Source organism: Myxocyprinus asiaticus, chromosome 24, assembly GCF_019703515.2.
Source record: "Myxocyprinus asiaticus isolate MX2 ecotype Aquarium Trade chromosome 24, UBuf_Myxa_2, whole genome shotgun sequence".
In the NCBI taxonomy this organism is placed as follows: domain Eukaryota; kingdom Metazoa; phylum Chordata; class Actinopteri; order Cypriniformes; family Catostomidae; genus Myxocyprinus; species Myxocyprinus asiaticus.
The window spans coordinates 16747900-16762897 of NC_059367.1; the positions used below are offsets into that span (position 1 = coordinate 16747900).

The 14998-nt window shown below is 37.1% G+C and overlaps 1 protein-coding gene across 2 annotated transcripts in view; it reads left to right on the top strand.

The window, feature by feature from the left end:
- Window positions 1-5003: 5003 nt before the first annotated feature.
- The window catches only part of LOC127414708 (cryptochrome-1-like), a 40648-nt gene continuing 30653 nt past the window's right edge, over window positions 5004-14998 (top strand). For both annotated transcript variants that reach the window (XM_051652907.1, XM_051652906.1), the window contains exons 1-2: window positions 5004-5150; window positions 12452-12624. In XM_051652907.1, coding sequence (XP_051508867.1) covers window positions 12467-12624 — 158 coding nt within the window. In that variant the 5' untranslated portion in view covers window positions 5004-5150; window positions 12452-12466. The remainder of the gene's footprint in view (window positions 5151-12451; window positions 12625-14998) is intronic.

Below are 14998 nucleotides of genomic sequence, written 5' to 3' on the forward strand. Positions count from 1 at the left end.
CTCATAATGGCTGCTTTAAAGAGAACTCACATTCTGAAATGAGGTAATACAGGAGAAACCGGCCAGATCTCAGCTTTGCTCATATCACACAAATTGGCAGGATAGCTGATTTAGTCCTGACTTAAGACTTGATTTATGCTTGCATGCAACTAATCCAACATGCCATGAGGCTGGAGAAAAGCTTTGAGTGGATTCCTAAAGCAGATTTTTTACAGGTGCCATTGGTGCCACACACCCACAGCCCAATAAATAAATTAATAAAACTGTAGCTAAATAAATATGATGTCATGAACAATCTAAAGCCATTTTCCATTAATTTCCACTTTGGATCAAGCTGCTGTCAAGATTTATCAAAATGATATCACGTAACCAAAAACCAAGGCAATAGGCTGTGAAGTACAATTCTATCACTGTACCCATGCAACTGCAATATACTGTATATAGGCTATATACTGTATATATAAAGTGAAGTATGGTGCTGGTGATATCTGTGGACTACTTTTTATTATCAGGGACTGGGCATCTTGCTTAAACAAGAACTTTTTATTTTTTTTATTTTATTTTTGACTTTTTTTTTTATTCTTTTTTTTTTTACAAAATTTACAAGAATGATAATATATACATACTGTATATAATATATTTGAGGATAAACAAACACAAAAAAGCCAAAGGCTTATATCCATTGTGGTCCTCTAAGCGCTTTAAATGAAATAAAGTAAAATAGCAGGCTCAGAGAATTAAAAAAAAAAATGTTGTTGATGAGTTTAGTCTCATTCTTCTAATCTCATTCTTCTGATCTAAAATGGACCAATGACCTTTCTCAAAACAATCACTTTAAAAAATTCAGCAAATTAGGTGTCAATTTGAGCATCCAAGTGACCAAAAAGACTCACCGTTCAGTGACTCTTTCTTAAAGGGAGATTTCACCCAAAAAGGAAAACTGTCTCATCATTTACTCACTGCATGCTATCCCAGATGTGTATGACTTTCTTTCTTCTGCTGAACACAAACGAAGATTTTAGAAGAATATTTCAGCTCTGTAGTTCCTAATGCAAGTAAATGGAGGCCAGACATATGAAGGTCCAAAAAGCACATAAAGGCAGCATAAAAGTAATCTATACAACTCCTGTGGTTTAATGTATGTCTTCAGAATTAGAATCAGAATATGCTTACATATACAAAGATTTTTTCTTGGTGACAGAAGCTTCCAGTGCACAAACAATACAGCAACAAGACAGAGATAATAATAACAATAATAATAATAAATAAATAAATAACTAAATAAATAATAATAATAATAATAAAAAAGCCAATAGAAAATATAAGTATATATTTCAGATCGATGGGTCTGTAGTCATTAAGTCCTTGGTGTTTGTGTGAAGTGAAGGTTAGAGCAGGTGTGGGGTGTGAGACTGGGCTTTTCAAATCTACAGTAAAACACATTAAGGTCGTCAGCCAGCTGTTGATTCCCTACAGTGTCTTGAAATTAGTAATGTCTTTCAGGACTCTCCACACCGATGCAGGGTCGTTAGCTGAAAACTTGTTTTTCAGCTTCTCAGAGTAGATAATTTTAGCCACTTTAATTTCCTTAGTGTGTTTTTGGCCTGACTATACAAGATTTTGTCCCCGCTTCTGTAAGAATCCTCTTTGGCATGATGACACTGTCTGAGTTTTGCTGTAAACCATGATTTGTCATTGTTGAACGTTAAATAAGTCCTAGTAGAAATGAGCATTCAAAAACACTCCAATCAGTGCAGTCAAAGCAGGCTTGTAGTTCCAGCTCTGCTTCATTGGTCCATCTTTTTACAGTCTTTACTACAGGTTTAGCTGATTTTAGTTTCTGCCTGTAGGTTGGAAGAAGATGACTCTGCTCTAGGGACAAGAGCGATATGCATCCTTTAATGTTGTGTAGCAGTGATCCAGTATATTTCTGTCTCTGGTGGGGCATGTAATGTGCTGTCTGTATTTTGGCAGTTCACGGGGAGGTTGGGTTTGTTAAAATCGCCAATAATAATAATAAGTGAGTCCGAGTATTGTTGCTTTTTGTCTGTGATCTGATCAGCCAGCTGTTGCAGTGCTGCGTTCATGCACGCTTGTGGTGGGATGTACACACTCACCAGAATAAACTAGGAAAACTCCCTCAGCGAGAAGAAAGGCTTACAGCTGATAAAGAGCGCTTCCAAATTAGGACAGCACATCTTCTTTAATGTTGTTACATCTGTACACCAACTTTCATTGATGTAAAAGCATGTTCCACTGCCTCTCATTTTCCCCATTAACTCCGCAATGCAATCTGCTCTGAAAAGCAGAAAGCCCGGAAGATGCACTGTCCGGAATGACTTCACTGAGCCAGGTTTCTGTGAAGTACAAGACATTAGAGTTTGAAAAGTCCTTGTTTGCACGGGAGAGGAGTAGTAGTTTGTCCATTTTGTTAGAGAGAGAGTGGAGATTCTCTAGATGAATACTTGGCAGAGCTGTTCAAAAGCTGCGCTGTCGGAGCTTGACCAGCGCGCCGGCTCGCTTCCCTCGCTTGCATCTCATAGCGCGCTTAAACAACACAGCTGGGTCTCCGAATAAAATGTCCAGCAAAACGTCCGAATAGTCCAAAACCGGGAAAAGATTGTCTGGTATGTGCTGCTGAATGTTCAGCAGTTCGTCCCTGGTAAAACTGATTGGAAAGAAATTACTAAACACAGGACAAATAAACAAAAACAACAAAAGAATTGGAGAGCTCCACACCGAGGCGCCCATCCATGCCGCCATCTTGAGTCTTCTTCTGAAGGAATGCAATCATTTTGGGTGAGAAACAGATCTATATTTAATTCCTTTTACACTATAAATCTTGATTACAGTAGAAAAGGACTTAATTATTGATCTGTTTCTCAACCACACCTATTGAAGATATAGATTTAACCTCTGGAGTCATATATGAATTGCTTTTATGCTGCCTTTATGTGATTTTTGGAGCTTGAAAGATCTGGTCACCATTCACTTGCATTGTAGGGACCTGCAGAGCTGAAATATTTTCCTAAAAATATTTCTTTGTGTTCTGCAGAAGAAGGAAAGTCATACACATCTGGGCTGACATGAGGGTGAGTAAACGATGAGAGATTTTTCATTTTTGTGTGCACTATACCTTTAAGGTTTCATCAAGCAATAGAAAAATACAATGTGTATCAAAAATCTTGAGTTATTTCACGATTGTGTCCATAAAATAGGCCTACTGCACTTCCGATAGTCTTCGTCATTATTATTGTGTATGATCATTGTCATTTAGACACATTCGCAAATGAGTATTACAGTATTAAACTTGACTTAGTGCTACACTGTTTTCATTGCACTTTTTCCGCTCCCTTTCTCTTCTTGTTGAGGGCTGAACTGGATAGGTTTTTTGCTGAATTGAATGGATGACATGCCCCTTTTTTCAGTCACTTTTCTTGGTCATTTTATCCTCGTTTGCGGAAGACACGTCCAGTTCAATCAGTTCATTCATGATTGTCCCTGTTTGTACGGTTCAATATCTGTGGGCTACTTTATATCATCAGGGAGTGGACTGGACTTAAACAAAATGTTTCAGTCTTCTTGGGAAGCACTTTCTTATGATTAAACAATTTTTTTCCATAAAAACTTTGGGAATTATGTTGTGACTAAAAAAAATCCAAAATAAATCAAAACTGTGTTATATTTTAACATCTTCAAAGTGGCCACACTTTGCCTGAATTTTGCAGAAATGTACTCTTGGCATTTTCTCAACCAGCTTCTTGAGGTATCACCCTGGGATGCTTTTTAAACAGTACTGAAGGAGTTCCCATCTATATGCTGGACACTTAGTGGCTGCTTTTATTTGGTCCAAGTCATCAATTTCAAAATCTTTTTTTTTAAATAAAATTTTAGTTTTGTAATTAAATAAATTAATATGTTTGCACAATTATATTTTTGTCTACAAAACTAATTTCAAACATTTAAGCATATGCCTTCAGATCAAAAGGTTTTTAAGATTATGAGAAACATTTCAGGCAAGTGACCCCAAACTTTTGAATGGTAGTGTATGTTATGGGGCAAATTACATATAGTCTATAACTGTGGTTCTCAACCTTTTTGACTCTAAGGCCCCCCACTGTCCAAGACAATATTTGAAGTCCCCCTCGCCCCTGAAACTAGATGTGTCTGATTAAAATAATTAATCATGGATAATTTTTTATTCTAGAAGTTTCAGAAAGAGTTTGTTTATAATTTGTAGGCATACATCTTAGTCTTTTTTTTTTTTTTTTTTTTTTTAGCATTTTAATTAAGTTAAAATGTATTTTAAATTAATTTCAAGTCAACTTGAGGCCCCATTGGAAGTGTGCTGAGCCCCCCTAGTGGGTCCCGGCCCCCTGGTTGAGAACCACTGGTCTATAATATATACATTAGATATACTAATATTATATTAATAATTAAGGTTTATTAATATAGTAGGCTATTTAGTAATATTACCCTAATGTTGATAATATGAAATTATATTACAGGCATATTTTTTGATGATTAAAACTTTCTCCAGATCACGATAAACCAATTATCCCTCTCAAAGTACAGTAGCGATCAGGGTGACATGAAACACACACCGACACAGACACAGACTGACAAACAAACAAAAAGTCTCATTCTAATGCAAAGATATACATGAATATTTGTATTTTCAAATAGATCAGATCGGCAGGTCTTAAAGTAACAAAAATAAAATAATAATAATAATAATAATAATAATAATAATAATAAATAATAATAGTAAATGGAAACGTCTATTAAGATTCTCGTTTTCAATCTCTCAAGTGTCCATACTGCATGTTCGGTAAACGCAGATCAATTAATCCCCAGCATCATTTCAGTTCATGCTTCCCAAACGTGAGCATCCGCGTACCCCGTGATCGCGATTCAACCAATCACAAGCGCCAATGAGCTCACTAGGAAATCCACACTGCAAGCTTCTCAATGAACACACGAGCGCAGAGCCAAACGGAGCAGGCGCGGCGCACGAGCGTGTCACGAAGACAACTTGACCGTCTGTGCGCCAGACAGAACTGGAGAAGGTCATCATTTTTGAGCTTGGTGACTTTCGCTATAACGTGAAAGAGATGGTCCTGTCTTCGGGACTTACATAACGTTTAAAGGTAATGCATCCAAGCCGCTTATTTATTTTCTTTGGGCTTTATTTATTGCTTAGAGAAAAAAAAAACAAAAAAAAAAAAACACGCAATTTTGGAGTTATATAACGTGCACCGGTGACCTAATTTGGCCCATTTGTTTTCCTAATCAAGTTTTTCAAATGTTTTCTTTACCTTTGTTTGTGTGTTTTTATCTGAATGATCCTTTTTGTTTTTTGGAAACTTAGAAGGGATCCAGAAATGTTTCAGATACCACTGACTAGTTATTAGGGTTGCCCCCGACAAAGATTTTCCTAGTTGACTAGGAGTTAATTTAAGCCATTAGTCGATAGTCGTAATTACTTAAATATATTTTTGGGGGGGGGGCATCAGAACATGGTTTGAGTTCCAGGGCTGAGAAAGTATGTTATAAGTAACATTGCTAACACTGTTCTACATTACAGAGAAATACTAAACCGTAATAATAAGCCTTTAAAATATACATTTTACAACCGCACGCACGAAGCGAACAGCAGTGACACCGGCAAAAGCGGTAATAATTCTGAATGTGTCGGAAACACCAGCAAGGAGACTGTCTGAACAATTTGTTAATTTATAGAGAGAAATGCACATTAGGGTTGTGCCGACAGACGATGATCTCGGGGATCGACAATGGTCAGAGTGATCGCCAATAGCTGATGCCTTTGATGATGTCAAGACGATATTTGGCTCGCTTTCCCATTAATGTATAAAATTATTATTATTATTAGGCTATTATTATTATCAAATTAATATTGCAAATAATTTGCCCGCAGACACACGGACATGCGCTTGAAGAAACACACTTGAAAAGATGACAGAAAAGCTGTCTATGCGCATGTCTGATGCGCTGTTTGTTTGGAGGCGTGTAATCTCGTGGAACACGCGCATGTAAAAGGTTCTCATTATTTGTTTCTGTCTTCTGATTTTTAATCAGAATATTAAATATCAATAAATTAATTTAATTTTCAATGCAAAATCACTAAAGCAAGAATATTCACCGATCCCTCAGCCTCAGGTTTCCAATGTAATTGGATATTCCTTCACGATATATATATATATATATATCGTGAAGGAGGGAACAAAAAGAATGTATTCACACACATGATGTATTTTCACGGACAATGAAATACCCGACCAGTAGAGAATGCACAGATGAAGTAGGTTCTTTGCCAGAGAGATGTTGACAACTGTTGTAAAGCCATCTTTCAAAAAGTTGAACAACACACATTTTAATTTCACTTATTTTTTTTTTCCAGTTTCATTTGATTTTTTAGTTAAATAAAAAATAAAGTTCAAAGTTTGAAATCAAGGTGTCTTGCTTTATTGTGTAGGCTTAACCATAAACCTGCTTAATGAAAATTACCCCATAGTACCACCTAGCGTTCAACCAGCGGTAATACCGGTGTTCGTCGGTTTCCTGTGGAGTTTTTTTTTTTTTTTTTTCAGCGACCAACCGACCAATCAAAACTTGGTGACCAAGACTGTTCTCATTGGTTTAGTCGACTGTTAGGGGGCAGCTGTAATATTTATGTCTTGCCAGTTTCACCTTGGAACTGACCTAATTTCTTCAGGATGTTTTGAGCAGTGGCGGGCCGTGCATTTAAAGTCTAGGCCTTCAGTGTTATTCATGCCATTAAGAAAACACAGTTTCACAATGAATAAGACACACTATGCCTTTGGGCATCATACATTTTGTCGCAGCTAACTAATAATACAAATTATTATATTTTTTAAATATTTTAAAAACACGTCCACGCACGAAAGCCAGAACTTGAAACGACACTTAATGCTCAAGCAAGCCTAATTTTAACTGCAGCATGACTGTTTTGTGAAATGAACGTCTCCCAAACAGACATTCAAAAATCATAATTTTTCATATGAATCTACCAAGGAGGTCTATAATACCTGGAAAAATCTTACTAATAACATTTGTGATTTAAATGTTGCTTGCAATAAATTTAGTTTCGTCAGGGTACACGGTTATGCTGCGTTCCATTCAGGTTGAATGTGGGATATTCCTACTTGATATCTCCGACCATAAATGCATTCCATTCCCTGATATTTGGAACTGCACCGCTCCCGTTAGCTTAGCAGGGGTTTGACCCTCATTAGAAATGTCTCCTAGCAACCCAACTGATAAACAATGCTGCAGCGCTAGCATTTGTGCTTCAGGTGTACGATTATCAAAATAGATTGTAATGTTTTATACACCTGTTTCTGCAGGCATTTGTTAAACAAGCTTTAATATCATGTAATGTGGAAACAAACTTATTTATCGATATTACTTAATAAAGTGAATGTTTATCACTTACTTTGTGTATCTCCCTGAGTGTCGACATTTTTGTATGACATCATGCCTCTGCATCTCGGCTTGAGAATTTCTGCACAAGCCTACAAGTTGTAATTCTGACTTCATTCCATTGCACTTTTCCTAGTAGGAAGTTGTAAAATCCGACTTTCCGAGTTGAATGGAAAGCAGCATTACTTTTCAATACTTGATCCGACACTGAATGCTCCAGCAGCCTAATTTACACTTAGAAAACTCCTGATGTTTCTATAACAATGCAAAAATCAGTCCTCCTTTCCTGTTTAATAAATTAAGCAATCACACGGTCATGCAGAACGTCTCGTGTTTTTAAATCCATAAGGATCTCTTTCTCAGCGGCAATACCAGCAGTGATGACAGCCGACTCGTCAGACAGATGTCGCGCTCTTCGCTTTCAAATTACTTACATCACTTAAAGGCCAGCTAGAAGGCCTCGACTGGGACATATCCTAAAGATCACACTCACCAAGAACAAATAAATCAATCTGATTGGCTGATGAATCTGACAATCAGACTTTAGTTGCTCATTCGTTTGCACTGTTGAGGGATTCTGAAGAAATTCTGAAGGCCTGACAGGGTGGAGCTCAGACTCACACACTGCTTCGGGCATGCGATTTGTGAAACAGTTGTCACACTTTGCTTGTAAGCATCGAGGAATAAATTCTGACTGGATAAACTTTTTGTTTGTGTCTATTTGTTTGTAGATTAATTAAGAGTGTAAAGCGATTAAAATACATAGGCAAAAAGGTGATTGAGAATGAAAGGATGAAAAATATTTATTTATTTGGCTTGTTAGGCCAGCAGAGAAGGCTTTGCTGGCCCTGAGAAATTATCATGGGTTTTGAGTGTGTCTGTAGACCACTGCCACGCACTACGCAAAAGTGTACTTTAAATGTGAAACAAAAGTATTTCTTTATACCCTTTCACTATAATGCATTTTCTTTCTTTTTTTTTTAAAGATTTTTACCAATCTCTATTGCAATGGCAATTTGGTGTTTAGAAATGGGTTAATAGTACAGTAGGCCGGTAGGTGAAAGCATTTTTATTTTCATAGAACAAGCATACATGTTAGAACACAGCCATTTATGTGCAATGTGATAAACTGATATTACATGGAAATTAAATCTCTGTGGTTCTATGGGCATGCTTTTATATAAATGAGAGCCATGCACTTTATAAATGCACGACTCATAATCAATAGCTGTTATAATTATTGTCTGGCAAAGTTTCATCTCTTTGTTGTTAATATAAATTCCCAAAGTGTAATAATGTGGGATTTAGGCTAAATAATTTGGAAAAAGGAGTTTGCCTTTCCCATGAAATTGTTTGTGCAGTAGGTCACTTGTAACCAAGTGGTTAAGCGGATTGGCTTTCAATGCAGGTTGTTAGTACAATCCCAGGTAGACGTGTCCCAGAGTAATTTCCAGGGCACAGACAACAGAAAAAATGCCTTGGACAGGTTTAATCTAGGGATGTGCACGAGTACTCAGTTAATTGAATATTCGTTCAGCTTTAAATATTTGACTAGTAAATACACTACTCAAATAGTGCAATTTGATTTTTTTCAAACAGCTTATGAATAACCCGGTCGACACGGGTAAATTTTTGCCCATTATGCCGATTTCACGTGCCATGTAAACACCTTACCTGGTGTTCTTACCGGCTCATCCAGTGTGCGCACATGTTGAGCGCATGCCTCTTCACGTCAAAAGTAGAGAATAACGTGATTATTTCAAATTCGGATTTCTTGCCTTTTTTTAAATAAGCTGATTTTAGAGAGTAATCAGTGTATTGGTGTGCATGTAAATGGGCTTATTGAAACTACTCTCACCTAAATCTTGCTGCAAATTATTTTTTAGCATTTTTTAATCTAGATGTTGTTGTTTATGCATAGTTTTTCATAAGAATAACAGGTTCGAAGGTTGAACTTAAATTCTAAATGTCAAGTAATCAATTACTTTTTTTATTTTTTTTTTATGTGTTAGAATACTCAACTACAAAATTACTTGAAATGCCCAACCCTAGTTTAATCTTGCATGTAATTACAAAATATGGTACAATGGGGTAAAGGCACACCTTAAGGAAAATTTGCAGTTTTTCTGGTCACAAAATGTCTCAAGATTTAAGAAATACATTTATTTTTATTGAATGTTGATGGAGCAACATAATTTGAGTAAAAAGAAATAACAACAGAAGGTTGTTTTGAATACAGTTAGTTTTTTTTTTTTTAAGTTTTTTCTTTAAAGGTGGCGAGGGAGCCTTTTACCCCTCACTTGGGGGGTGGGGGGGGGTTGTATTGACATAGTGTACATATCGGGGCGATAGTTATAGGGCACAATTTGTCAACTTATGCAAATACTTTTGAGACAAAAAGAAGCTTTTTTGAGTAATAAATTAAGATAATGCTTATTCAAAATAACTACAGAACTGGGTGCACAATTTCCTGTTAATTTCAAATACATTTTGCATTTTATAACATCTCAAGTATTCTATAAACAACTTAATCTTCATTGTGATTGAATTAGTCAATGTGAGCCCACTTTGAACATTTTTCAAAACAAATCTATTCCCCCCACTTAAGAAAAACAATGTGTTTTATAGGGACCTTTAGCCCCTGCAACAGGGGGGCTTTTTACCTCCAAATGCTATCCTTTCACTTTTTATATAATTACCTTGAACAAAACTGAAAATGACAAAAGTATTTTGTCTAAAAATAAATGTGATAATTTCCAAGATATTCATTAGCTACATACATTTACAACATTTAAAATAAATATTAAATATTAGATCAAATTGCCTCAAAATCAACCTTTAGACATTACATGCAGTGATCTCATGGAAGAGGAAAATTTTGCAGTGTATAAGGACAAACAGGTGTTTAGGAAAGTGCTGTGGTAGTTTTTGATGCTAGTTAGTGTTTTGGGAGAAAATAAAATCAAAGGAGCCTTTTACCCCACGGAGACTTTTGCTTCATTGTACCCTGTTGCTTTGCAAGAATTTAAAATAATTTGTTCCAAGTTCCAACCAAGGCTGAGACACAAGCCTGTGAATGAGCGGCAGAATTCTGTGATGTCAGACGCTTTTCACATACATCTCTGGAAAAAATTAAGAGACCACTGCAAAATTATCAGTTTCTCTGGATTTACTATTTAAAGGTATGTGTTTGAGTAAAATGAACATTTTTGTTTTATTCTATAAACTACTGACAACATTTCTCCCAAATCCCAAATAAAAATATTGTAATTTAGAGCATTTATTTGCAGAAAATGACAACTGGTCAAAATAAAAAAAAAGATGCAGTGTTTTCAGACCTCGAATAATGCAAAAAACAAAAAAAACAAGTTCATATTCATTTTTAACAACACAATACTAATGTTTTAACTTAGGAAGAGTACAGAAATCAATATTTGGTGGAATAACACTGATTTTCAATCACAGCTTTCATGCGTCTTGGCATGCTCTCTAACAGTTTTTCACATTGCTGTTGGGTGACTTTATGCCACTCCTGGTGCAAAAATTCAAGCAGCTCGGCTTTGTTTGATGGCTTGTGGCCAACCATCTTCCTCTTGATCACATTCCAGAGGTTTTCAATGGGGTTCAGGTCTGGAGATTGGGCTGGCCATGACAGGGTCTTGATCTGGTGCTCCTCCATCCACACCTTGATTGACCTGGCTGTGTGGCATGGAGCATTGTCCTGTTGGAAAAAAAACAATCCTCAGAGTTGGGGAACATTGTCAGAGCAGAAGGAGTCAAGTTTTCTTTCAGGATTACCTTGTACGTGGCTTGATTCATGTGTCCTTCACAAAGATGAATTTGCCCGGTTCCAGCCTTGCTGAAGCACCCCCAGATCATCACTTATCCTCCACCAAATTTCACAGTGGGTGTGAGACACTGTGGCTTGAAGGCCTCTCCAGGTCTCCGTCTAACCATTAGATGACCAGGTGGAGGATCGTGATGATCTGGGGGTGCATTATTCGAGGCCTGAAAACACTGCATCTTATTTGTATATGACAAGTTGTTATTTTCTGCAAATAAATGCTCTAAATAACAATATTTTTATTTGGCATTTGGGAGAAATGTTGTCAGTAGTTGTAAAATGTTCATTTTACTCAAACACATACCTATAAATAGTAAATCCAGAGAAACTGATAATTTTGCAGTGGTCTCTTAATTTTTTCTAGAGCTGTATATGTCAATATGTATAACGCCATTAGTGACTTATATGATGGAATTCAGTTCAGTGCAGATGTCACACATCATGAGTCAGACTGAGGGAAAGCCAAGAAAAAAAATGTCTCAGAATGAATCTTTTAAGATTGAATGCTCAGATGGACAGCTTGTAGTCTAAGTCCATATTTGGAGAATTCCCCAATCACGAAGAGGAGACAAGGAAAGAAAAATATGAAATTGTTCATTTAAAGGGATACAAAGACACAAATCTATACTAAGTGGTCCTCTGAGCAAATGAGCAACTTATGTTATTGTGATGCTGATATCAGTGTATGTAAAAAGAAGAAAGGTTAATCTAAGGTCATCAATAGGTAATTTCGTTCCATTACTGTCATAGGGTAATGTGTTGAGCATGATCCCCAATTTCAGACTTTTTAGAAAATGTTTGTTATCCCTATATCAGAGCACATAATGCTATTTTATACAGTATAGGATAACATAATTATTTTTCTGAGCACAATAAATCACATGTTTAAAGACCTTTATTCTCTCAGACAACTTTTATATCTGTTCTTTAATTATTTTCATGTTTTAAAATTACATAAAAAGCACAGCTGTGTAAATGTCTTGTAAGATCATAACATTAGTTTAATGCTAGTAGACTTGTATCACATTTAGCCTAAATTTTGTTATCTTATTTTGATAACATATTTAAAAACTTAAGCTAATGAAATCATACTCACTGTCACTTTGACGGATTAATTTTTGTCCTAATTCCATTTTATTGAAGGGTGACACAGTGAACATGGCCCCAAATTCCATCCACTGGTTCCGAAAGGGCCTCCGTCTCCACGACAATCCTGCACTTCAGGAGGCAGTGCATGGGGCAGACACTGTTCGATGTGTCTACTTCCTCGATCCCTGGTTCGCTGGGTCATCCAACCTTGGGGTCAACAGGTGGAGGTGAGTACATTTCATGAAGAAATCTGTTAAATAACTGGTAAAAGCATTTCTGTCTGTTGAGAATGTTCAAAACAATGCAAGATAAAAAACAAACAAAAAAACAGTTCTATCAGGAAGACACGCAGACTTGAGTGAAATTTAAGATTACATTTATTTGATGAATATAAAACAGAAATGTAATGTCTCTCTTTGGCGTAAGCCCCATCTGGCGGTCCGAAGAAATTGTACTCAGAACCGTCATATCCTGCCGGAGATAGAAGGCAGGGGCGAGGAGCCTACCCCCGTGAAGGACGGGACTCAACTCGTGGTGGTGGAGGTTGCCGTGTTAGCACACTGAAACAGCAATGTGATAGATTGTGAGCTGACTTATAAAGCAATGGCTTACATATGATTGGCTAGGAGTTACCTAGCTAATGGTGCGATGATGTACAACTGCTAGTCTTCCCGTTAGAACCACGCTGCGCTTACATTTCCTGTTAAACTATTTGAAGTGACTGACCTAAATCAGTCAATATGATATTTATTATGTCTTAATTCAGTGCAAGGGATATTTTATTATAAGACAACATTTAAATGCTACTAACACAGTTACTAGTCATTAAGTGCTCAAATGAGCAACAAACTACATCTACAGTAACTTGTCCCAGTTGCCTTATTTAGGACTTATTGTGTGATATGTGATGCATCTTAAAAGATGAGTAGCTTTGAGTTATAGAATAGACGAAAAGTATAACTGTAAAACAGGACAGTGGTAAGGTCAGAAATCATTCAGGAAGCTAGTTATGTTCAGTGAGAGGTTTTTCCTCTGTCTATTTATTGCATGCGTTGTATTAAAACCAATCATACAATTGCCATTTTAGCAGGTGCATTTAATCAAACTGATTTACAGTATTTTAATTGCAAGGAGAGTCTCCCTGGAGCAACTCCTTAATTATTAGGCAACAGTACTCGATCACAAAAAGTGTCTTACCTATCATTTTATGTCACTATATGTTTATATTTCAATGAGGGCCAGAGATTGACATTAAGGTGATGTTGTAGAAAACCTTTAACCCGACTTCAGATGTTAGATTTTGGGTAGCTTTTGTTCTATTGAAAATGAACGTTGTTACATAATCCTGAAATACAAGTTGACCCGATTTGATTACAGTCATGTTGTATACTGTTGATGTTTAACAAACATTTGTTTCAACCGTAAAATACAGGATGATGTCATAACATATCAGCAACATAAAAATTTACCGGTAACACTTTACAGTAAGGTTCCATTTGTTAACATTAGTTAATGCATTAACAATCATGAACAAACAATTAACAATAAAAAAGTATTTGCCCCCTTCCTGATTTATTCTATTTTTGTGTATTTTCCATACTAATTTATTTTAGATGTTCAAACGAAATATAACATAAAACAAAGGCAACCTGAGTAAACACAAAATACAGTTTTCAAATGTTTTTTTTTTTTATTGAAGCAAAAAAGTTATCCAACACTTTGGCAGTGGGGGCGTGGTCAAGCGTCCGTCCGGAGAGAGAGAGAGAGAGAAAGCGTTTGTACCTGAGCTAGATTATGTTCTCCATACATTGCACCCCCTTCCGCTGATCGAGGTCCCCTTTGAGAGAATTGGCATAGACCTCGTTGGGCCATTAGAGCGGTCATCATGCGGACATCGCTTTGTATTGTCCTAGTGGACTATGCAACGTGATATCCAGAAGCAGTGCCTCTACGCAGCATCTCAGCACATAGTGTTGCGGAAGCACTCTTCAAAATAATCTCCTGGGTGGAGATTCCGAAAGGAATCCTCACTGATCAGGGCTCAACCTTTATGTCACGGACACTACGTGAGCTTTACGAATTATTGGGCATTAAATCAATCTGCACCAGCGTTTACCATCCACAGACAGATGTCCTGGTGGAGCGATTCAATAAAACCGTTAAGAACATGATTTGTAAGTTCAGGCACGAGGATGCTAGAAATTGGGACAAATGGCTTGATCCCCTGTTATTCGCAGTACGAGAGTTCCCGCAAGCCACCACTGGGTTTTCCCCATTTGAGCTGCTGTATGGGCGGCACTTGCATGGCGTGCTTGACTCCACACTCTGGGGAAACTAACACAGGAGAATTTGCTCCAAGCTCAAGAACGACAGAGCTGACTGAATGATGGGAATGATGGTAGACAGGCCGGATGTCTCCCTGGCCTGAGTCGGGCGGTGGGGATATGTGGCAGTGGGGGCATGGTCAAGTGTCTGTCCGGAGAGAGAGAAAGTGGTAAGGGCACTTGCACCTGAGCTAGATTATGTTTAACACCTGTCTCTGATTCCAGTGAGCATGGGGAGAGCGGCGTATAAGCAGCAACGCCACCAGCAGTGGAGAGA